At 35.6% G+C, this 26,963-nt stretch overlaps 1 protein-coding gene across 1 annotated transcript in view; it reads right to left on the bottom strand.

The window, feature by feature from the left end:
• Positions 1 to 26,963, bottom strand: part of STAG1 (STAG1 cohesin complex component) — a 503,309-nt gene that overhangs the window by 167,792 nt on the left and 308,554 nt on the right. Inside the window, exon 7 of the mRNA XM_055413256.2 lies at positions 11,639 to 11,843. Coding sequence (XP_055269231.1) covers positions 11,639 to 11,843 — 205 coding nt within the window. The remainder of the gene's footprint in view (positions 1 to 11,638; positions 11,844 to 26,963) is intronic.

Raw genomic sequence — 26,963 nt, 5'->3', positions numbered from 1 at the left:
TCCAGTAGTCATGTATGGATGTGAGAGTTGGACTATAAAGAAAGCTGAGCACCGAAGAAATGATGCTTCTGAACTGTGGTGCTGGAGAAGACTCTTGAGAGTCCCTTGGATGCAAAGGGATCCAACCAGTCCATCCTAAAGGAGATCAGTCCTGGTTGTTCAGTGGAAGGACTGATGTTGAAGCAGAAACTCCAATACTTTGGCTACCTGATGTGAAGAGCTAACTCATTTGAAAAGACGCTGATGCTGGGAAAGATTGAAGGCATGAGGAGAAGGTGATGACAGAGGATGAGATGGTTGGATGGCATCACCAACTCAATGGACCTGAGTTTGAGTAAACTCCGGGAGTTGGTGATGGACCGGGAGGCCTGGTGTGCTGCAGTCCACGGGGTCGCAAAGAGTCGGACATGACTGAGCGACTGAAGATTCAACAGTACATAAACCAAGAAATTACAGAAAAAAAAATCTGGATTCAGAAAAGGCAAAGAAACCAGAGATCAAATTGACAACATTCACTGCATCATAGAAAAAGCAAGGGAATTTCAGAAAAAACATCTTCTACTTCATTGTCAATGCTAAAGCCTTTGACTGTGGATCACAGCAGACTGTGGAAAATTCTTAAAGAGATGGGAATACCAGACCACCTTACTTGCCTCCTGAGAAACCTGTATGCAGGTCAAGAAGCAACAGTTAGAACTGGACTAATCAGATTAGATTAGAATCAACAATTTTGAACTGACTAGTTCAAAATTGGTAAATGTGTCAAGGCTATATATTATCAGCCTACTTATTTAACTTTTATGCAAAGTATATCATGCAAAATGCTGAATGCACATTGTGCTGGATGAAGCACAAGTTGGAATCAAGATTGCCAGGAGAAGTATCAATAACCTCAGATATGTAGATGACACCATACTAATGGCAGCAAGTGAAGAGGAACTAAAGAGCCTCTTGATGAATTTGAAGGAGAGTGAAAAAGCTGGCTTAAAACTCAACATTCAAAAAACGAAGATCCAGTCCCATCACGTCATAGCAAATAGATGGGGAAAAATGGAATAGAAAAATAGTGACAGACTATTTTCTTGGGCTCCAAAATCACTATGGATGGTGACTGCAGACATGAAATTAAAAGACACTTGCTTCTTGGAAGAAAAAGTATGACAAACCTAGACAGTGTATTAAAGAACAGACACATCACTTTTCCAACTAAGGTATGTGTAGTCAAAGCTGTGGTTTTTCCAGTAGTCATGTATGGATGTGAGAGCTGGACCATAAAGAAGGCTGAGTGCCAAAGAACTGATGCTTTCAAACTGTGGTGCTAGAGAAGATTCCTGCGAGACCACTGGACAGCAAGGAGTTCAAACCAGTCAATCCTAAAGGAAATCAATCCTGAATATTCATTGAAAGGACGAATGCTGAAGCTCCAATACTGTGGCCACCTGACGTGAAGAGCCAATTCACTGGAAAAGACACTGATGCTGGGAAAGACTGAGGACAGGAGGAGAAGGGGACGACAGAGGATGAGATGGTTGGATGGCATCATCAATTCAATGAACATAAGTTTGAGCAAATTCCAGGAGACAGGAAAGGACAGGGAATCTAGTGTGCTGCAGTTCACGGGGTCACAAAGAGTTGGACATGACTGAGCAACTAAAAACAACAAAAAAGGACAGTTGAGCAAACAGGCTGGTTAGGCATCTCTGAAGAGCTCACAATTAAGCATAAACTGAGGCGATGAACATGATTCTATAACAGAAATGTGCCCCAGGGAGAAGGAATAAAAAGTGCAAAGGTTATGAGGTAAACTGTTCATAAAAAGAGCAACATATTTGGTGTAGCTGAAGCATAGAAATAGGCAAGAGACAAGGCTGAGGAGGAAATGATAAGGCCAGGTTACAAGAGTTTTACTAGGAACTAGTTAGAACACAAGAATGAACTCTAAATAAAATACGACTCACTGGAAATTTTGGTGTGGGAGAGAAATAGCCTGATTCATATTTTAAAATGCTGTGTGAACATTTATAGAAGAGTAAAAGTGGAAGAAGGAAGACCAAATAGAAGAACACTGAAAAAGAGCTGCACATATTTTGTCAAAACCTTATTAAGTTGATTCTCAAATTTTTGGCCTTAGGCAACTCAGTAAAGCAATCCTGGCTTTGATGAGAATGGCAGTAAGAGGCAGAGAGAAAATCAGATCCAAAACATATTTCCAAGGTAAAGTTGAAAGAATATGATAATATAGGAAATTAGAGAAACAGCAAATGCAAGGGAAATTAGAAAGTCTTGTGTTTATTAGGTATCTAAGTGGAAATGGGGCTTCCCAAGTGGTTCAGTGGTAAAGAACCCGCCTGCCAATGCAAAAGGTGCAGATTCTATCTCTCGGTCAGGAAGATCACCTGGAGAAGGAAATGGCAACATGTTCTAGTAGTCTTGCCTGAAAACCCCATGGACAGAGGAGCCTCCTGGGCCTCAGTCCATGGGACTGCAAAAGGAGTTGGACACGACTTAGCAGCTAAACAAGTGGAAATGGTAAACAGATATACATCATCATCAAAATACTGGTTTCTAAAGCCATTAAACTGGATGTCATATTGATTCAATGGACTACAATTTAGTCACTAGAAACAAATGAGGCATTATTTGTATACTGAAAAGAAGTCTACCAATACACTTGTTAATGGAGAAAAAAAAGATGATTGTCAGTGTGTATATTATATTATTATTTATGTATAAAGAAGGAATGCATTATTTATTATTACGTGCCAGTCAGTCTTCTAAGCTCTTTACACACTTATTCATTTGTACCTCACAACTCTATCAAGTACTACAATTATCTCTTTTTTATATAAGAGAAATCTGAGGCACAGAGTAGATAGAGTTTTGGAAATTACACAGCCAGTAGCTGACAGAGATATAATTTGATTGCAGCCATCATGCACCACAGTCTAAGCTTTTAACCACTATACCATACTGCCTCTCACTGAATATGCATTTGCTATCATATTCATAACATATCATTGGAAGATATATTAGAAACAGGAAACTTTGGATGGATTCAGAGAAGAGAATTCATTGCCTGAGAGCCACGGGTAGAAGAGTGACATTTCAGTATATAACATTTTTAAATCTGGAATTTTAAATCAAATGACAGCATTACTCTCCTACCATAATTATTTTTTTAGAAGAAATAATAAAAACATGGAATTTGTTTTCACTTTATTCATTGAGGAGTGAATAAAGGTATAAAAAAATTAAAAGATCTTCAGATTGAGTCCTGAGATAATTCAGTATTTACAGTTTAGCTTTCTAAGATCCATCAAAATAGCATTTTAAGAAGGAAGAAGTAGCTATGTCTTTCAAGAAAGAGAAAGGTAACAATGGAACTGCCCAGTGATTAGGACACTAAGAAGGTAACTGCCGACCTCAACAAGAGTAAAGACAAGGTAGAGATAAAAACCCTACTGGAGTGGGTTTAAAAAGAGTTAAGAGGAAAGTGAGTAGAGACAACAAACAGAAATAATTCTTTTGAGATTTGCTTTAAAGAAAAGGAGAAAATAGGACTGTAGCTAAGGAGCATGTGGAAACAAGGGATGGTGGGATGGTCAGTCTTAGGTATCAACTTGGCTAGGCAATCAGTTCAGTTCAGTCGCTCAGTCATGTCCAACTCTTTGCAACTCCATGGACTGCACCATGCTAGGCCTCCCTGTCTATCACCAACTCCTGGAGTCCACCCAAACCCATGTCCATTGAGTCAATGATGCCATCCAACCATCTCATCCTCTGTCATCCCCTTCTCCTCCTGCCCTCAATCTTTCCCAGCATCAGGGTCTTTTCAAATGAGTCAGCTCTTCGCATCAGGTGACCAAAGTATTGGAGTTTCTACTTCAACATCAGTCCTTCCAATGAATACTCAGGACTCATCTCCTTTAGGATGGACTGGTTGGATCTCTTTGCATCCAAGGGACTCCCAAGAGTCTTCTCCAACACCACAGTTCAAAAGCATCAATTCTTCGGTGATCAGCTTTCTTTACAGTCCCAACTCTCACATCCATACACAACAACTGGGAAAACCATAGCCTTGAGTAGACAGAGCTTTGTTGGCAAAGTAATGTCTCTGCTTTTTAATATGCTGTCTACGTTGGTCATAACTTTCCTACCAAGGAGTAAGCGTCTTTTAATTTCACGGCTGCAATCACCATCTGCAGTGATTTTGGAGCCCCCCCCCAAAATAAAGTCAGACACTGTTTTCTGGCTCAGCTATGGAATCCAGTTATTTAAACAAACAGTAATCCAGGTGTTACTGTGAAGCTATTTTGTAGATAAAATTAACATCTATAAATAAAGGAGACTGCCCCCAATAATGTGATGGCCTCATCCAATCAGCTGAATCCATTACGAGCAAAAACAGAGGGGTTCAGGAGAAGCAATTTCTCCTTCAAGACTGTACAACTCCTGCCTAAGTTTCTGACCTGCAGGTCTGCCCTACAATACTGGAGTTGGGGACATATAAAACAAAAACAGGGACAAAAGGTACCAGCAAATAGGATGGATGAAATTAAGATTATGGACACTGGCCATTTAATCACTATTCAACAATTTGCAATTATGTTTTCTTAAACATAAAAATGAAAACTAAAAATCTTCCCTTATATTTAGTGATACCTACTATACTTTTGAAAAATATTACTGCAAACTCTAAAACTGTTTCATAGTGGGACAAAACTAAATTTTAAAGAGAGATATGATTATCTTCCTCTTTTAAAAACTGAAGTATCATTGAGTTACCATGTTAGCTTCTAGTGTACAGAAAGTGATTCAGCTATGCACATGTATACATATTCTTTTCCATAATGTTTTATTTTTACATATAAAATATATTATTATGTATTTTTACATATATATTTTACATAATGTTTACAGGACAGTAAATATAATTCTCTGTGCTATACAGTACAACACTGTTGTTTTATCTGTTTTATATATGGTAGCTTGTATCTGAAAATCCCAAACTCCTAATTTATCCCCCACCCCATTCCCAATCATAAATTTCTTCTGTATGTGAGTCTGTTTCTGCTTTCTAAATAAGTTCATGTGCGTCACGTACCATATGTCTTTCTGATCACTAGGTCTACCCACGTTGCTGTAAATGGCATTACTTCATTATTTTTTAAGGCTGAAGAGTATTCCATTGTAATCATGTTTCTTTAGGTTAAAAAAAAAAAACTTACTTAAAAAAAAGGTTTACAAGTTTCCACTTTACAAAGAATATTTAATAAATCTTTTGTCTCTTAAAAACCCAACCAAAATAATGAGAAATCAATTTTTATCCCCAATAAATCCAGAAAAAAACTTGGAATGCCAAACCATAATATGTTAATATATATATATGAAAAGCAGATGGATGAAGTATTCAAATCAAACTAAATGGTCAAAAAAGGTTGACAACTCTATTTAAAGAAAAAAGACAAAAACAAAGCAGTTTCACTCTGTAGAACCCAGAAGCATTAAGGAATTGGAGAAGTACTGACTTTTAGAGAAGATGGAGTGAAGTAAGGTCTAAATAAGAGCATTTCCAAGTCTGTATAATAAGCAATTAAATCTCCACTTGAACCAAGGCAGTCGTGTAATTCCTCCAACACAAACTCATCTTGGAAGTTAAAAAAGTTTATTCCCTAAAGAACATAAACAAGAGATTTGGATTCATCAGAAACAGAGGAGGGATACATGTGAAGCGCAGAGTGCCCTGGGTTCTCCTTCACCCTGTATAACTCCCAAATGGTAGGCAGCAACCAAACCTGACACTGAAAGATCCTTTTGCAAAGGAGCTGGACTTCCCCAGGGACAATAATTATCAACACCAACCCTATATGGTTCATAACGAAAACGGTAAGTGACCACAGGACCACCCTACAACGATGGTCACCAAAAAGGTTAAAGTCATTGCCATTGCCTGTCAAACACAACACACACATACAGAGGTAATCAGTTTTTTAGTGGTTCATTGTTAGCAATGATTAGAGAGCCAACAGATACTTAAGGAAAGCTTCCCATGAAAGATACTGATAAAAGAGAACTGAAACAGAGGTCAGAAAGGGGCACCAAAAAAACAAAAACAAAATTCTGAGTAATAACGCTGCCAAAGAGATAAGAGAAAATGTTACATCCATAATAATGTTAAAAAATGACATGGAGAATGGAAAAGAACTCCTAGAATATTTAAAATGATAATGAAAATTACCTCAACAAAAGTTGAAGAAATACAAGCAAAGTGAACAAAGAGAGTAAGGAATGAAAACTAAAAGAGAAATAAGAAACTTAGGACTGATTCAACCAGTTAACATCCAAGCAAAATATATTCAGCAGAGAGTAATGAATGGGAAATTATATATCTATATATATCAGGATATATCACCATGATATTTCAAAAAATGAAGCTTCCACAGACAAGAAACAGGATCAGAATCAGAAGTTTGAAAATGTATTGGAATTCTCAACAGCAATGCTGGAAACAAGATTAAAAATTCTCAAGAAAATCTTCAATGATGAATTCTGTACTGGGCCAACTAAACATAAGAATATAATGTATTTTTAAGGCATGTAAAATCTAAAATATATACTTTTCCAATGTTCTTTTTCTCAAAAAGCTATCAAAAACCATGCTACCTAAAAAGAAAAGAAAAGAAAAAAAAAAAAAGCCTGATCCAACAGAAGACAAAAGATCCAAATAATGGCAAAAAAGCTACATTAGTTAAAGGACATCTAGATTTTAGAAGATGAGGCTCCTATATTAAACATAATTATAAAAATTAAAAGCACAGAAAATGCATTCCATAAAAATTGATTATAATATCTTATTATTTGTTTAAAAATAAAAAATCCTCATATATATGTATACAAGAAAAACCTAAAAGGAAACACCAACATGTCATGGCAAAATTCAGAAGTGGTATGATTATGGCTGATTTTACTTTTGTGCTTTTCCCCTTTTCTGAATTCGTTAAGCTGTATATGTAATTTTATATGTACAGAAAATGTTTACATATGTAATATGAAAGCATTAATGGAAAATCTACAAGATTTTCTCAGTTTCTCTGCCCTCTTTAGAGTCAAAACAAGCAAGCTTTGTCATACTATCATAATTATAACATCAGACACTCACTGAATGATTTGTATATGTGAAACATTTAATACAAATTATTTCATTTAAGCCACATAACACTCCTAATAAAATGGGACTATTCGTATCAATATTATACAGATGAGGAAAGCAAGGCACCAAAGTTATGTAACTTGCCCAAGGTCACTAAGTTGACATAGAAAGGACATGCTTATAAAATGATTTTAAAAATCATAACTTTATTACGAAAACTAGCTCCCAAAAGAAAACTAATTTTCATACCTGGTGATAGAAAATAAGAGATAATTCTAAGAGAAAATGATACTTCTTCATTACTCTATCTATATTTAGATTTGAAAAAGCAAATTACATTTTAAAAGTTTACTATATTTTATGTATACAGTTACATGATACACAGTGGCACTTGCAGATTTGGTCAATTACTGGGCACTAATCCTAGAATACCGGAAATCTACCATATAGAAATTCATATCCAATTTGGTTAAGAGTCATAAAATAGCTTCTGAATTTAATAAAGAGAATTTGGCATTGAAGAGCCAAAAGACAAATAAAATGAAAGTGCATACTGTTTTCCTAATATTAGTTTTTGAAAGATCCGTTTATTTACATGTTTGTTTCTGATTTCCCCATCTTTAATGTCTTCTGTTACTAAAATAGTAGGTGTTCAATAAATTCTGAGGAATAAAAGACATGAATGAAGGGAAACACTGCAAATATTACTGGCTCTTTTTGTAATTACAGAGTAATAGCACTAGTTTACTAAATGTAAGGGACCATTCAGGTTTTCCTAGTTTCTTTTAATGAGATAGTTATCAACATCCTTCCCATTTTGCATACGAAGAAAGTCAAAATTACCCCAATTCGTAAAATACACAAAAGGATATGTATTCAGACAATCTGGTTCAGAACCCATTCTATGAACCCTATACTATATGGTTTCAGCAACTGAAAGCCAAAGAAAAGATATCAATTTACTGAGACAAAATTATTTTTGGTCTATGACAGGAGAACAAAGAAATTTCATATAGCTTGTCTTGCCTCAGTAAAAGTCCAGAGATGCTGACTTGCTAAAAGTGCTAATCAATAACAAATTATACGTCAATATAAAAATCAATCATATACCAACATAATGATGTTCAACAATGAGATATAAAATAAATATTTACTTCCTCAAGAGTCTGAGAGGCACCCATTATTGTTAAATAGTGATAACCTTCCAGCATAATGAAGCCACCTATCATATGATGATTTTAACCATATTTTCTAATTTTCACATAATTCATTTTAGAAAAAAATAGAACAAAATCAATCATCATGTTGCTATTAATAAAATACTGTACTCTTAATCCCTCTTTGTTCAAATTAGCATTTTTACCTTAGAAGCGAGACACAGCCATTATTAATCTATTTCTAATGTAGAAAATTATGAAGGTGAGAAAAAAGCAAAAAATAAAAATGGTAAGCCAACATTATTCATCTTGTTTTCTAACAAAATTTTAAAGTCAATTTCTAAAGTATGGGCATAGATTATAACAGCAAATGACTGAGTATAATATAACTATAAATCTGAAAAATAGATCCTTTGAGAGTAGAATTATCTTTATAATACCAAAGAACAAAGTGGTGAAACAAAGGGAATCCTACTTATTTTTGACCTAGAGGAGAAAAACATTTTTTCATGAAAATTTCATGAAATTGGAGAAAGAAAATATGGCCAATCTCAGATTGTAAATCCACCAAAATATTACTTATATATATTAATTCCACAAACTATGTTCTAACATATCTTAACTATTTAGCTATCTATTTATCTATCTATGTAGCTTCACAACAAAGGCACTTAACTATGAAGATTGTTAATGAAAAGTTTACTACAAAGTAAAGCTTCTTTACTGACAAACAGGAGAGTATGCTTTACAAGTACAATTAAAAGAATAGAAAAAAATAAGGAAAATGTAATATAACATCTAATTGTTAACAGTCTGTTTCAATTTAATGGTAAAAGAATTCCAAAAATAAAAGGGAAAGTTCAGTTTATCGCTAATGGAAAATGAAACTACTTCTACCTGGAGAATAGACAAACCTGAAAAACTACAAAATGATGAAAAATTTTAATTAAAATGTGGAAAAAATATACAATTAAATGGAAGGCATAAACACTAACAAATTGGGACACACTATTAATTAACAAGAAAATGGGATATTGGTAAACAGATTAAAAACACTACTGATAAGACCACTCTGATGACTTATGAATCTCTAAAACTTATCTTGTCTGTACCCTAGAAAACAACTAACCTGATTGTCTCTCTTCTCAGCTAAGATATAAGCAATGTCAAGGAGCATTTTATTCCAAAGCCGATAATCATATCTGGCCATAACTGCCTTGTAACTGTCCATGCACATAGTCTTTGAAGCAGAGGATTAAATTTTCCTGCCCATTTTATCTAGTCCCCAAGACTCGTCCTGCAAAGTGAATAAAAACGATTATCTTTAAATCTATCCCTCACACATATACCATAAAAGAAAAATAAAAGGGTGGGGGGAGGAGAACCAGAGAAGAGATTAAAGATGAAAAGAAAATATTCCTCGAAAAGATGGAAATTATTATCCAGCCAGGAATTAAATTCTCAGAAAGATTTCCACACTTTGTTGAAGGGTAGGACTGGTGTCTCACTTTTTATGAAACTGAACTTTGGAAGAAATGATCAGTAATGTACACAGAGAAATTACCATAGTATTCTGAAGTAAATTTGAGAATAACTTGAAAAATAGGTTAGCTTTTGAAAAATAAGGATAAACATAACATAGACCTCCTATTTTTCTTGGTACAACGCATTTGAAAAACAGCTAAACAAATGGGAATTGCGGCACACAGAAGAATGATAGATAAAAAGTAAATAGAAAATATAAAGAAAAAAGTACATATAAAGGGCAGAAAATGATAAAAGTAACGAAATTAGAAAAAATATACAGTATCAGGTAACTTTTAAGTAATAAGTAATATATTTATAGTACCTTGTCAAAAAAGCTACAACTTGGTACAAAGACTCTCAAAACACAGAATAAAATGTGCTTGATGTTTGTTCTATACAGAAAATTTTTTCAACAATAAACTGTGATTTTGCCTTTATAAAAAAGATAAAATTCAGTAAAAGATCTGCCTCTTTACCTAATAAATAGGAAAGAGACACTCTCAAAAGCATAACTGTGTGTCATGCGTGTTCCATATAGAATTGCAACTAAGGGAGTAAGGGATACTAATAATACAGATTAATCACATTGAATAAGGAAGGAAAACAATTGAAAAAAAATTATAAAAAATGCAGATGATTCTATATAAAAGTATCAAATTGGCTTTAGCTAACAGGTTAAACAAGAAAATGATAAAACTTTAAATCCAGGATTTGTAATGTATACTGCCCAAAGTAACAGCATCAGCTAGAAATATGCTAAACTTGGGGGCTAGGCCACACAATCCAGTAAGGACTGGAGGTGATTCTGGTGAATGCTAAAATTTAAGAATCAATGTATTTAATAACTTACATAAATGAGAAATCTAAATTTAAATTCAAAATAAAATGCAATTAATTATATTAAATCTCATTTTTGTCATGATAATGTGTATAAGTTGAATATAGTCAGTTATTGCTACTAAAAGGGATGTAATTTGGGAATAGTTAAATATATGTTTATGCAAACATACAGTTTCTTTATAAACATACACATATATATAAGAGAAAAAGAACAGTCATTTAGTCATTTTAGGTAAACACAGTTAAAATCATTGAAAAATTCAAAACAGCTAAATTAACAAAATTATCTCGTTACAAGAAAACAAGGGGAAAATGAATATACTTGACTCAGAAGTTATATAGATAATTCTAAAACAGAAGTAAAAGGGAAACTGATAATCTATCAGTTCTTCAGGACTTATTCTACCTACTTGAACTGACATAGAAATATTACCTTTAAGTTATTATACCCCTAGGAATACAAAGAATCCTAGCTAGGTCACAATTACCTATTACAATTAGATGGGACTGTTTAAAAATATATATATATATAAACAAATATTTACACATTTATGTATAATAACAATGAAACCATGTAATTAAGTAGGAAAAAAAACCTGTGAATTTGGAATTTCAATTATTATTTGATTTTATCAAAGAATATGGCCTGCTGGATTCCTAAAACTTACTTGGTTATAAAATAAAAATGCAAGAAAATAACTATACATTCAGAAAGAGATTTGGTAACCTTCATCAGAAAATTTCAATTTTCATTCTGAAGACTAATAAATGTCAGTTATCAAAATGAGTACAAATTTTACTTCAACAGAGCATAAAACCATTCATGCAAATCTTGGAGAAATATTGTGTTGTTCAAGAGCAAAGTAATTAATTTAAATGAATATTTCATCTAAATAAAGCTTAACTAGAATGGAATATATTTATCAAAACTAAATGAAAAGGAAATAAAGTGTTAGTTACTTACCAGCAAGAGTACTTGTATGCCTAAAAGCTCTGACCTGGGAGTCTGACAAACCAGTCAAAAGCGAGATTACTGTGTCCATCATATACTCATCATAAATTATGCTATACTGACACTGTCGAATCAGGACTCCAATAAATTCACAAAAGTTTGAACGAAATTTTTTCCACTGAGGTCCAGGCATGGTAAGGGGATAATCACCACTGTCCTAAAAGGGATAAGAACAAAAAAGAACATATTAAATATGATATATGACATCCAGTTCGATTTCTTTTTTCCTCCTACTGGAAAAGGAACATTTTTTCTCAAAGTATATGTGGACAGATACCAAGAGGTACATGATAGCTTTCTCCTTTTTGCTTGCTTCGGTCTGCACCTGCTAAATAATTGTTAATGAGTTTAAAATTATTATTTACAACCAGTATTTAATTCACTATTCTAAGTCATTCATTCAAAATAACAGTTTAAGTTTTGTTGTACTTGGGAACTAGTTTAGATAATTTAAAGTAAAGAAGAGAGCAAAAAAAGAAAGAAGTTTAACTAGAAAGGATTATTTGCTACTGAATTCAGATCAAACTATTCATGATATGTGTGACAGCACCTTTTACACATATGACAGTTATGAATCTCAAGAGTATAACCAACTTCCCACATATGAAATTTCAACCCTATTTCTACTAACTACTATGAACTTTTATTTAACTCTATAGTTTATGTACTGAATTTATTAACTTTTCAAAGAAAAAGCCTACCATGGGCTCTTGGTATCACCAGATTGTGTCATCTAATTTAAATTACAAAACTGACAGCTGAATCAAGCAGAGGTTTGTCATTCCAGCCTAAAATATTTTGGTGGAAAAATGGAAATTCACAAGGCAGAGAGTGAGAAATTCTGTGAACTTCCTTATTTGATTATTCACAATCTGCGGCTATTTGCTTTTTCCAGGCCAAAATGTGGTTAGGAAAATTGGATACAAATGAGGTCTTGAACTCTGTTGGTGTCCCATGAAAGAGTAATAATACTTACAACAAAAAAGAATCTCAAGAGCCTGGAACAGAAAGAAGGGAAAAGCATGGCACTTAGTTAAATACCTCACAAAGATAGTTAATTTTGGTATTACATGAGTACTACATGGGATGCTAAGCTCGATCAGCTCAGTTCAGTCGTTCAGTTGTGTCCAACTCTTTGCGATCCCGTTAACTGCAGCACTCCAGGCCTCCCTGTCCATCACCAACTTCTGGAGTTTACTCAAACTCATATCCACTGAGTTGGTGATGCCATCCAACCATCTCATCCTCTGTTGTTCCCCTGTTGTCCCACCTTCGATCTTGCCCAGCATCAGGGTCTTTTCAAACGAGTCAGCTCTTCACATCAGGTGGCCAAAGTATTGGAGTTTCAGCTTCAACATCAGTCCTTCCAATTAACAACAAGGACTGCTCTCTTTTAGGATGGACTGGCTGGATCTCTCTGCATCCAAGGGACTCTCAAGAGTCTTCTCCAACACCACAGTTCAAAAGCATCAATTCTTCCGTGCTCAGTTTTCTTTATACTCCAACTCTCACATCCATACGTGACCACGGGAAAAACCTTGACTAGACAGACCTTTGTTGACAAATGTCTGCTTTTTAATATGCTGTCCAGGCTGGTCAATAACTTTACTGCCAAGGAGTAAGCATCTTTTAATTTCATGGCTGCACTCAATCTGCAGTGACTTTGGAGCCCCTCCCCCGCCAAAAAAAAAAAATAAAGTCTGCCACTGCTTCTCCATCTATCTGTCAGGAAGGGATGGGATCGGATGCCATGATCTTAGTTTTCTGAATGTTGAGCTTTAAGCCAACTTTTTCACTCTCCTCTTTCACTTTCATCAGAAGCTCTTTAGTTCTTCTTCACTTTCTGCCATAAGGGTGCTGTCATCTGCATATCTGAGGTTATTGATATTTCTCTTGGCAATATGATCCCAGCTTGTGCTTCTTCCAGCCCAGCGTTTCTCATGATGTACTCTGCATAAGTTAAGTAAGCAGGATGACAATATACAGCCTTGACACATTCCTTTTCCTATTTGGAACCAGTCTGTTGTTCCATGTCCAGTTCTATCTGTTGCTTCCTGACCTGCATACAGGTTTCTCAAGAGGCAGGTCAGGTGATCTGGTATGCCCATCTCTTTCAGAATTTTCCACAGTTTACTGTGATCCACACACTCAAAAATTTTGGCATAGTCAATAAAGCAGAAATAGATGTTTATCTGGAACTCTCCTGCTTTTTTGATGATTCAGTGGATGTTGGCAATTTGATCTCTGGTTCCTCTGCCTTTTCTAAAACCAGCTTGAACATTGGAAGTTCATGATTCACGTACTGTTGAAGCCTGGCTTGGAGAATTTTGAGCATTACTTTACTAGAGTGTGAGATAAGTGCGATTGTGCGGTAGTTTGAGCATTCTTTGGTATTGTCTTTCTTAGGGATTGGACTGAAAGCTGACCTTTTCCAGTCCTGTGGCCACTGCTGAGTTTTCCAAATTTGCTGGCATATTGAGTGCAGCACTTTCACAGCATCATCTTTCAGGATTTGAAATAGCTCAACTGGAATTCCATCACCTCCACTAGCTTTGTTTGTTGTGATGCTTCCTAAGGCCCACTTAACTTCATGTTCCAGGATATCTGGCTCTAGGTGAGTGATCACATCATTGTGATTATCTGGGTTGTGAAGATCTGTTTTGTATAGTTCTTCTGTGTATTCTTGCCACCTCTTCTTAATATCTTCTGCTTCTGTTAGGTCCATACCATTTCTTTTATTGAGTCCATCTTTACATGAAATGTTCCTTTGGTATCTCTAATTTTCTTGAAGAGATCTCTAGTCTTTTCCATTGTATTGTTTTTCTCTATTTCTTGGCATTTATCACTGAGGAGGGGCTTCCCTGGTGGCTCAGAGGTTAAAGCATCTGCCTCCAACGCGGGAGACCCGGGTTCGATCCCTGGGTCGGGAAGATCCCCTGGAGAAGGAAATGGTAACCCACTCCAGTATTCTTGCCTGGAGAATCCCATGGACGGAGAAGCCTGGTAGGCTACAGTCCATGGGGTCACAAAGAGTCGGACATGACTGAGCGACGGAATGGAATGGAATGGATCACTGAGGAAGGCTTTCTTATCTCTCCTTGCTATTCTTTGGAACTCTGCATTCAAATGGGTATATCTTTCCTTTTCTCTTTTGCTTTTGGCTTCTTCTTTTCACAGCTATTTGTAAGGTCTCCTCAGATAGCCTTAAAGCTCTATAGGCTCCATATAAGCTCTCCTAAGCTCTATGCTGCTGCTGCGTCGCTTCAGTCGTGTCCGACTCTGTGCGACCCCATAGATGGCAGCCCACCAGTCTCCCCTGTCCCTGGGATTCTCTATGCAAGAACATTGGAGTGGGTTGTCATTTCCTTCTCCCAAAAAGGAACTGAAGGGGCGGTCTGAAACTTCCCAGCTCTTTAAACTGGGGATGTGGAAACACAGATTGTAGAGGGTAGCAGGATGGAAAGGTAACGTATTTCTCAAAGGTATCTCTGAAGTCTGCCTGCTGCTTCTATTTCACAAAAGCCTACCAGGCAAGAGTTTCTTTTGCCTTGTACCAACTGTGAAAGTCAACCACTGAGAGCTTTTAACCTGACCTGGGCCCCAAGGAAACAGAAAGAAAATAACCTTTCTGTTCAGGTCCAACAGCAAGAAGAAAGGAAGCCCAAAAAATCAGCATTTAGGAAAATCTAAATAAAAAATAAGTATACCTCAAAGATTCAAATGTAGCATAAAACAAAGAAAAAACTCTAGAGAACTTATATATATCTATATATTTGTACTTTTTGAAGTATAATTTATATATAACATTAGTTCCAAGTATAAAATATGATTCAATATCTCCATATATTTTTTAAAAAATCACCACAATAAGTGTAGTTGATACCTGTTACCATGAACAGTTAAAAAACTTTTTGTTTTTCTTGTGGTAAGAACTATTAAGATCTATTCTCTTAGCAACTTTTCAATATGCAATGAAGTAGTAACAAGTATAGTCACCATGCTTTACATCCCCAGGACTTACTTCATTATTGGAAAATTTGTATCTTTCGACCCCCCTTCACCCATTTTGAACATTTTGCACATAGCTCCACAATGACAAACACTAACATGTTCTCTGTATCTATGAGCTCAGCCTTCCTCTGTGTTGCCATTTTTCTTTTTCACAAATAAGTGGGATCATATGGTATCTGTCCTTCTCTGACTTATTTCACTTAGTGTAACAACCTCAAGGACCACCCATGTTGTCACAAATTCCAAGATTTCCTTTTTTTAACTACTGAAAACTATTTCTTGGGTGTGTGTGTACATACCACACTTTCTTTACCCATTCATCCATTGATGGACACTTAGGTTGTTTCCATATCTGGCTACTGTAAATAATGCCGCAATTAACATGAGGTTGCATATATCTAAAATACTTTATTTCTTTAGGAACTCAATTGATGAACCGAAGGAAAGGATGGTCACTGACAGAAGTTACACTTGTAGCCTAGAAAATAATTCCCTAGATGGGACTTGTGGAAAAAATCTTTTAAAATGGAAAAAGTAGGTTACTATGACCTCTTCAACCTTTGCCCTTTCCTTTTTGACTGGATTTGGTACTGATATTCAAAAGTCATTTTGTAACCATGAGGGGACATGGATAAAGATTCCTAGAGAGAAAGATGGAAAAAGTACAGGTTTTTGCTCTGTTAAGGTGTAGTATTAACCATGCTTTGTCTACTTGCAGATTTATTTTGTGTGAGACAAACGCCTGTGAATTTGAGCCACTACTAATCAGATTTTCTGTTACAAATTCATTTCTGTTACAGCAGAATTATGAGCAGTGGGGAAAGATAACTCAATAAACAATTTTTGTACAATACAACTTGTTTTTTATTAGAAAAACATTAGATATCACTATACCTTATACAAAATTAAATTTCCAATGAAATAAAAATACTCAACAAAAAGAGAAATAGAAGAAAATATGGGAGAATATTCTCAAAGTGGGTCTTTTCTTCAAACATATTTTAAAAAGTCAGAAGTTATAAAGAATCAACAAATTAAAAAAAAAAAGAAGAACCAACAAATTAAATCAACATAAAAGTAATTTTCTGCATTAAAAAAACACAACACTAAAAGCAAAATCAAAAGAGTAACAATAGTGTTTAGCTTCCACTTAGAATATAAATGCTACAAACAATGAAAATAGCTTAATCAACATAAAAAAATTATAGTTTTTCTTAATCCCATCTTGAGCTGAAGTAACTTGAACTTCAAAGAATAAGCTTTCCAAGAAAAGATGAGCCACAGAAACTCTACTGCCTGTGGCACAACCCAGGAAGAAAAGGTTCCGAGATAAAAAGAGATAAGAAATCATGCAAAATGCTAACAAATGTCAAAGACCAAGTGTGGGCCAACTTGTCAGCTCGAAATGACAAGGAATTCACACTCACTCCAAATCTCTTTTTATCAGTTGACCACAGGTTTCAACCAGGTAACAAAAGCCTGAGACAGCAGAAAAGACAGAACCTATTTTGATGCAGGCCTACAGAGGGTGATCCTCAACTGCTATGGGAAAGGTAAGACATACAGCTCACTTCTCTAGACCTTTCTCCACTAAAAGCAAGAAAACTTAATCTTGTTGGGGAGGGTCATGATGAAAGATTCATCATCATGGTGCAGGAAAAACCCACTATAGCTAGCAGAAGGGTAGAAAAAAGAATCCAACATACAAAGATGAGAAAAATAAGTTCTAAAGAACCTGTCCCAGATCACACAGCCACAAGTCTCCTCTGGTTCTGGGTTTGTAAAATCCATGTATTCTCAATTCTACAATGGAGCTTCACCTGGTTTTCTCCAGGAGCATTGGAGGACAGAATAACTGTCTAGTGAATACTCTTCCAAAGGAGAAAAACTCTCTTTTTGCTGCCAAACGGAGAGACAAAAAACTAATGAAAAGGCGTATTTTGGAAGTTCTGGGAACACTTCTGGGTGTGGGTAGGTAAGGCTGTCAAGCTTCAGAGACAAGAGTCAACAATAAGCACTAGAAGACTGTGAGCTTCAAATTGGGATTAAAATAGGAATCTTAAAAGATAAGAGGTCCACTGCAAGGCAGAATTCATGCAGCTAGCAGAGGTGGAAGGCTAACTGTCTAATTCCCAAGAATCATATTTGGGAACTCAATGTGGTCACAAATTACAAATATTTAAAGAATTAAAACATTTTCTAAGAATAAATTTAAGACATTTGATTTTTAACCCAGCTGATGGACATTGTTATAAAAAAGTTACCTATTTTTGGTAAAACGTGGTTTTTGCTTACCTAATTTCAACAGACTTTGCCCGAGGATATATATCACTATTGCTTAAATCAATGATTTGCAAACAACTCTTTGGAGAAACTATCCATCCACCCACTCATTTATCTATTCATACCATTTATTAAGTAACAAATAAGCTCTGGCACTATACCAGGTCCTCAGGCATAAAAACATGAGCAGAACAAGGATATTTTTCTAAGAATTTCTACTCTGTATTCTTTTTACAGTTTTACTGAGATATAATTGATATATCACACTGTAAGTTTAAGTTATACAACACGTTGATTTAAAACACATATATTGCAAAACTTCAGTTCAGTTCAGTTGCTTAGTCGTGTCTGACTCTTTGCAGGCCAGGCCTCCCTGTCCATCACCAAGTCCCGGAGTTCATTCAAAATCATGTCCATCGAGTCGGTGATGCCATCCGCCATCTCATTCTCTGTCGTCACCTTCTCCTCCTACACCCAATCCCTCCCAGCATCAGAGTCTTTTCCAATGAGTCAACTCTTTGCATGAGGTGGCCAAAGTATTGGAGTTTCAGCTTTAGCATCAGTCCTTCCAATGAACACCCAGGACTGATCTCCTTTAGGATGGACTGGTTGGATCTCCTTGCAGTCCAAGGGACTCTCAAGAGTCTTCTCCAGCACCACAGTTCAAAAGCATCAATTCTTTAGCGATCATCTTTCTTCACAGTCCAACTCTCACATCCATACATGACTACTGGAAAAACCATAGCCTTGACTAGACGGATCTTTCTTGGTAAAGTAATGTCTGTGCTTTTTAATATGCTATCTAGGTTGGTCATAACTTTCCTTCAAAGGAGTAAGCGTCTTTGAATTATAGCTTATCACCACTCAATTAGGTAACACCTCCAGCCCATTACTTTTTGTATGTGTGACATAAGATTTAAGATCTTCTCTCTTAGCAAGTTTTAAGTATGTAACACGTACTATTCAGTTCAGTTCAGTCGCTCAGTCGTGTCCGACTCTTTGAGACCCCATGAATCACAGCACGCCAGGCCTCCTTGTCCATCACCAACTCCCGGAGTTCAATCAAACTCAGTCCATCGAGTCAGTGATGCCATCCTACCATCTCATTCTCTATCGTCTCCGTCTCCTCCCGCTCCCAATCACTCCCAGCATCAGAGTCTTTTCCATGAGTCAACTCCTCGCATGAGGTGGCCAAAGTATTGGAGTTTCAGCTTTAGCATCAATCCTTCCAGTGAACACCCAGGATTCATCTCCTTTAGAATGGACTGGTTGGATCTCTATTGCTGTACTTTAAATCATTAGAACTTATTCATCCTGTAACTGGAAGTTTAAACTTTTATCAACTTCTCCCCATTTCTCCAATCCCCAAAAGAAACTAATTTCATTGATAAGATGAACACATTTAAAAAAATGTAAAAGAATTAAATACAATAATAGGAACTTGACAAGGGTATGTAGTACTTAGAAAGGAATGTCAATTCTCTGCAAAAGCAGTTGGACAGGGAAAACAGGGTCAACACCTTTTCGGGGCAATAACAATAGTGAAGGCCTATAAACAAAAGTACAACAATGGGAGTATAGAATGGGAGTATGCATTACATTTGGAATCTAAACCAGATTCGGTAACTAAGAAGAAAGATGGAGCTGGATCAAAGAAAGGTAAGGAAGCCAAACTTTACTTTGGAGAAAACAGGTGGTCACTGAATTAAAAAGCAGAGACATTACTTTGCCAACAAAGGTCCATCTAGTCAAACCTATGGTTTTTCCAGTAGTCATGTATGGATGTGAGAGACTGTAAAAAAAAGCTGAGCGCTGAAGAACTGATGCTGTTGAACTGCGTTGCTGGAGAAGACTCTTGAGAGTCCCTTGGACTGCAAGGAGATCCAACCAGTCCATCCTAAAGGAAATCAGTCCTGAATATTCATTGGAAGGACTGATGGTGAGGCTGACTCCAATACTTTGGCCACCTGATGCGAAAAGCTGACTCATTTGAAAAGACCCTGATGCTGGGAAAGGCTGAAGGCAGGAGGTGAAGGGGACATCAGAGGATGAGACGGTTAGATGGCATCTCCGGCTCAACGGATGTGAATAAACTCTGGGAGTTGGTGATGGACAGGGAGGACTGGCCTGCTGCAGTACATGGGGTCGCAAAGAGTTGGACACAACTGAGCAACTGAACTGAACTAAACTGAAGGATGTTCATCAACAGCTATGAGCTTTAAAAATGTATTTTTGGTTCCAATGTGAAAACTAGAGGAAAAGGTGAAGGAAATGGAGAAAAGGTGACTCTCCACTGCAGTCAATCCAAAACCAAAAGTGTGAGAGGAGAGACCGTTTAATATAGTAACAATAATGACAGAGAAAATGGGAGCGATGTGATGAATATTCGAAAATTAAAGAAATAAAATCTACTGAAGTAAAGTGAGTAATGGACAAAAATTGTTTTCTGTTTCTGGGTGGAACTTGTTTCCTTACAACAGGAAACAAAGAATTCTTTACTCCCTGACTCCTGCAGAAGGCATAACACTTTTAAGAATGCCTAACTAGTATATCCCATAAGCAGAGATTAACATCCTCTAATTTATAAATGATAGAGAATATCCTATTTTTAGACATCACACCACACTGGTATCTATAGTCAAAATAAATACAAAATTTCTGGAACACACTGTCAATGGATGCTAAAACCATTAAGAGGCAAGCTGACATAAGCAGAAGGTTAATAAAGTGCCAAATAATTTGAGACTTGAAAAGGGGAAAGTAGTTTCACAAAAAGATTCAACAGTTATTACCTTAAATCAAACAAGTGCTCAATCAGAATAAGCGGGCAACGTGACATTATGAGCTACCTACTGTGACAAAACATGAAGTATAGAGCATCACCTATGAAATTATCTTTCCATAGAATGTAAATATTATTTAACGAAGTCACTAGACCTAAGTTTCAGTTACAAAATAGAGGCTATGTTTTAGGAGGCTATACTATAGGAATAAATTAAATGATGCCATGGAGGGAAAACAAATAAAAATGTGAGTTATGTTTTTTAGTTGTCATCTAAAAGCTAATGTGATGCAAATAACAAAAAAAGTGGAGGAACTATTTCATATTTAAAAAGTCCTGAGAACACAACAATCAAGTGCAGTATGTAAATCAGTGTGTTTACTTCACTATTGTCTAATATTCTACTTATGCTTCTATCAACGGGCCATTTGCCATTGTTTTCTCGTCCCCCAGATATTTGCCTGGATGCTCCATCACCTCCTTCAAGTCTTTATTTAACGTTCTTCTGACTGTCCTCTTTAAAATAATCCTTCCCGTCCTAATTTCTTCAGTCTTCTGATTTATTATTCTGCATAGCATTTATTATCACTTGTTACACTCTTTTGGCTAATATACAGCCATTCACTAGCTTTTCCCCTGAATAAAATGAAAATTCCAATGATGACTGGGATTTTGGTTTATTCAGTGCTATATCTTCCATTTTTGGCATGGTTAATAGACAGTCAAATATTTCTTGGTAGAACAAACGAATTACCTCAAAAATAATACTGTCAAAATGGGCCTAAAATAATGGTTCACTTCAGCTCAGTTTCTCAGTCGTGGCTGACTCTTTGTGACCCCATGAATCGCAGCACACCAGGCCTCACTGTCCATCACCAACTCCCGGAGTTCACTCAAACTCATGTCCATGGATTCGGTGATGCCATCCAGCCATCTCATCCTCTGTCGTTACCTTCTCCTCTGCCCCTGATCCCTCCCAGCATCAGGGTCTTTTCCAATGAGTTAGCTCTTCGCATGTGGTGGGCAAAATATTGTAGTTTCAGCTTCAGCATCAGTCCTTCCAATGAACACCCAGGACTGATCTCCCTCAGGATGAACTGGTTGGATTTCCTTGCAGTCCAAGGGAGTCTCAAGAGTCTTTTCCAACACCACAGTTCAAAAGGACCAATTCTTCGGCGCTCAGCTTTCTTCACAGTCCAACTCTCATATCCATAAACGTATCTAAATGATCCCTAGCAATATTTTCCTTAATCATAAACTTTGCTAACTTTTGTTTCTTTAGGCATAGACAGAAATGAGGAAAATTACATAGTCAAAGCAGTAATGGGAGTACCAATATCGCTCCTTTTAAATTATGTCCTGCTCCACACTGATATCAGTTATTTAAGTGGTGTGCTACCAAATGTCTGGCCTCTACTCCTATCCTTACATCTTCACAAACATTTCATGAGGAGTGGTAAATGATTAATGGGTTTGTAAGAAAAAAAAATGCTTACAAACTTCAAGACATTGATTACCTCTGATGAGAAGCATTTTAGCAGTATTAATAGTTCAGTTCTTAAGATGAGGGTGGGAGATTTACATATCTTACACATTAAGTATATTTTTTGGTATGTACAGAGTGACATGCAATTTCTTTAGGTGGATGCATTAAAAAGTGTTTGAAACTATCCACATCAACATCTTTGAGTTCCTAAAATCACTAGAAGAAATCCCAAATTCTGGGGTATCATTATCTAAATTATCACAATGTCACAGTCTGTGTTTAACATCTGTGAATTTACATATCACATTGATCAGTAGAGTTCTTCATTTTAATTTTCCCTCAGAATGTCAAAAGGCATAAATAACTGTGTGTCATGGGAACAAAGAAAAGGATATATTTCTTATCTTTGGAAAGATCAGTAGAAAACATTTTTACAAAACAAAACTGAGTATTTTACATTTTATCATTAATATTTTATTATTAAATATATCCTTTGAACTTTTGTATTTAAATTATACTATACATTTAAAAACAACAAAAGTAACTATAAAAATTATTTACAGGAGAGATTTTGTGGCTGTCTGTCATGATGCACAAAAGAGAAATTGCTCTTTACTATCAGACCTCTGCTAAGTAAGCTGAAACTAACTCTTCCAAATTTGGCAAACCCTCAGACTTCTGAAGTATCAGTAAATTCATATGCCCATAGAAATATATGTACACTAATTAAGAAACAATATAAAAATACATTTGGAAAGAACAACTTTACAAGTCAATGCAACAAAAGTGTTATTATAATCTTACTCATCTCTGTATCTCTAGGATCTAGGACACTGTATCATGTGCTTAGGAGGACAACAATGTTTAGGACATGACTTATTTATTAGTACTAAATACAATGTCCTTAGTCTAATCTACAAGGCTATTTTCACTCTTTCCAGCTCTGTATCTCACTATCTCCGCCTCTACAGGCTAAACATCATCTTCTCTATAAGCTCTTTCCAGGTTTTACGACTAAACTTCTATTTATCTTTGGAAATCTAATTTTAATGGTTAAATAATCATTATCTGATGTATGGAGCATTCACACCTCACATAATGAATTTATCCTTTGGGTGTTCATGGGTCTTATATTTTTTAACTATTGAAGTTGTCAGTGTATTACTGCTATTAGTTTACAAAGCTCTTTCATCATTTAAACATAAATTCACTGTTGAGAGCTATAACTTTGTGATCTCTATAGTTTCTATCCAAAAGTTGGACATACATTAAGTGTTATTACTGAACAAATACAAAATTACATTAATACCACAGAAATAAGTTTGAAAGATCAAACAGTTCATTTAACACTTGTAAAAATAAAATTATCCCTAAAATAAATGTGCATCATTTATGTCACTCATCAATTACATCATGATTTTATAGGTATATTTTAAAACTGAAGGATATAATGCTTGAAATTACCACAAAGGAATAACCTCAATATACAGCTGATTATGATTAATGCAGATAGGGAGTTAATCCATTTCCCAGCAATACAAGTATTACTGTTGAGTCATACTTTGGTTTATGATTATTTCATTTAAGCATTTCTCATAATGAGAGTGTCTCAAAAAACTCAATCTAATTAAAGATTTAATATAAATCAATAGAATATAATTGATCTTTTAAGAAAAACTAGCTAAATTCCACGATTTATTCAGTTAGTCCTAGTTCAGTTCAGTCGCTCAGTCATGTCCAACTCTTTGCAACCCCATGAATCGCAGCATCCCAGGCCTCCCTGTCCATCACCAACTCCCGGAGTTCACCCAAACTCATATGCATCAAGTCAGTGATGCCATCCAGCCATCTCATTCTCTGTCGTACCCTTCTCATCCTGCCCCCAATCCTTCCCAGCATCAGTCTTTTCCAATGAGTCAACTCTTCGCATGAGGTGGCCAAAGTATTGGAGTTTCAGCTTTAGCATCAGTCCTTCCAATGAACACCCAGGACTGATCTCCGTTAGGATGGACTGGTTTGATCTCTTTGCAGTCCAAGGGACTCTAAAGACTCTTATCCAACACCACAATTCAAAAGCATCAATTCTTCGGTGATCAGCTTTCTTCACAGTCCAACTCTCACATCCATACACGACCACTGGAAAAACCATAGCCTTGACTAGACGGACCTTGGTTGGCAAAGTAATCTCTCTGCTTTTTAATATGCTGTCTAGGTTGGTCATACCTTTCCTTCCAAGGAGTAAGCGTCTTTTAATTTCATGGCTGCAATCACCATCTACAGTGATTTTGGAGCCCCCAAAAATAGTTAGCCACTGTTTCCCCATCTATTTCCCATGAAATGATGGGACCAGATGCCATGATCTTAGTTTTCTGAATGTTGAGCTTCAAGCCAACTTTTTCACTCTCCTCTTTCACTTTCATCAACAGACTTTTTAGTTCCTCTTCACTTTCTGCCATAAGGGTAGTGTCATCGGTATATCTGAGGTTACTGATATTTCTCCTCGCAATCTTGATTCCAGCTTGTGATTCTTCCAGCCCAGCGTTTCTCATGATGTACTCTGCATATAAGTTCAATAAGCAGGGTGACAATGTACAGCCTTGATGTACTCCTTTTCCTGTTTGGAACCAGTCTGTTGTTCCATGTCCAGTTCTAATTGTTGCTTCCTGACCTGCATACAGGTTTCTCAAGAGGCAGGTCAGGTGGTCTGGTATTCCCATCTCTTTAAGACACACGTAATAAAACCCACCAGAAAGTTATCATCTGGCTGAAGGTGTAACTATTACTTGTACCCATCTCCAGTTACTTCAGATTATACACTTAGAGTTACATATTAGGCAGAATACAGTAGTGGCTACCTATATGAACTTAGGAGCTAAATGATCTGGGTTCAGTTCCTGGCTTTGCCATTTACTAGTTTTGTGACCTCAGAGAAGCTTCTCTACCTTTATGGCCTCAATATTATCATCTGTGAAAAGGAGATACAGAAAACCTACCTCATGAAAATGTCAAGATTACATTTTTATGAAAAATACTTACAATGGTGCATGGTAGAGAATAGGTATGGTATCTGTATCTGCTAGTATTATTTTTCAACATGTTTCATTATGTCTTCAATAATTATACTTCAAGGTTCATAGGTATAATATTATTCCCAGTCTGAAACTTTTCCACAGTACAAATTGGATACAACTTCTTGAGTCTGTACTACTTTCCTACTCGATTATTCCTTTGTTTTGGCATTTCTTATATCCAACTCTGCTTCCTTTCTTTAATATTCTGTTTACCGTCCTCAACTTGGAGTAGTCTCCAAAGTAATACAGACAACACAAACTGAACAATGCACTGCAACAAAATAAAACTTTTTGTTTTTATCTAAAAAAAAGAATTTACTATAAATATTTAAAATAATGAATAAGATTGGTATGTCCTCACTAGGTCCATATTTCAGATTGTTCTGTGTCACAGATAGTATTTGAGGTATCCTATATGAGGTATTCTAGGAGAACAAAAATAGTTCAATGCTCTAAAGTATTGACACGAGAAATGGAATTCTTCACAGGTTGTTCATAAGTTACTTATTATCATTGCAATGGAGTTATGATTTATACTATGTTTAACTCTTCACAAAATGGAAATCCAACAATTTCTGGAGAAAACAGACACAAAAACAAAAATCTATAATCACAAGTGAATAACAAGAAACATGGAGGCACTGACACTTCCTGCACAAGCTCTCCTTTAAACTAATATAAAACTTAAAACCATGATGACAAGCTAATGACATTCATCACTAGAAACTCACCAGTAATTACCCTTCAGTTAAAAATAAATTAAAAAGAAACTGACCTAATAGTACAAGCATTTAATTTTATAAATAAATATATGCTTTAACAAACACTAAATATAATAAACAATAAATACACAGACTACTGACATGAGGATAAAAGAAAACAACTTCCTATTTTTATTTATTAGACTTAGTTCAGAACTAAGAAAATCTGCAACAATTAACTTTTTAAGCAATTTCCTTACAAGATAAGAACTACAGCCTTCTGAGAAGTGTGGGGAAGACATGGGCAGAATAATTTCATGTATAAAATTAGCCTTTTCATAAGTTTTATTACTAGAAATTTAGGTTAAAAATGTTTCACTGATAGAATATACAATCAAAAATACTTAGAGACTTTAAATTCAGTTTTCTATCATGTTTTGGCATCTCTTCACATTTTCTCAGTTTGTACTACTTAAACATTTTTACATTTCATAATATTATTAATCATTTGTTTAATAACTGCTCAAATGGATAAGCAAAAGGTACTATAAGTTTAAATTAACAAATTCACAGAAGCACATATGATTAGAAATGAGAAGAAAAAAAACCTAGAAGTCCTAATCACTATAAAGAACACAATAAACAACATTTAGAATTATGAGCAGAGCAATACAAAACAACACACATACAAATGAAAGGCAGTAAGTGAATACAGCACCCGTGAACAACACGGGTTTGAACTATGCAAATCCACACAGTTTTTCAAGTTTAAATAAATTGGGAAAGTTTTTTATAGATTTGCAAAAACTTGAAAATTAACTGGCAAACCACATAGCTTGTCAACCAAAAAACTTTAAGAAAAATAGAAATATCATAAATGCTTAAAATAACGGTATCAATTATTTTGTCACTACCATAAAATATACATAAATCTACTATAAAA

Source organism: Moschus berezovskii, chromosome 1, assembly GCF_049115385.1.
Source record: "Moschus berezovskii isolate FMDL1 chromosome 1, NW_MosBer_1.0, whole genome shotgun sequence".
NCBI lineage: Eukaryota > Metazoa > Chordata > Mammalia > Artiodactyla > Moschidae > Moschus > Moschus berezovskii.
This window is presented reverse-complemented; position numbering and strand designations above follow the sequence as displayed.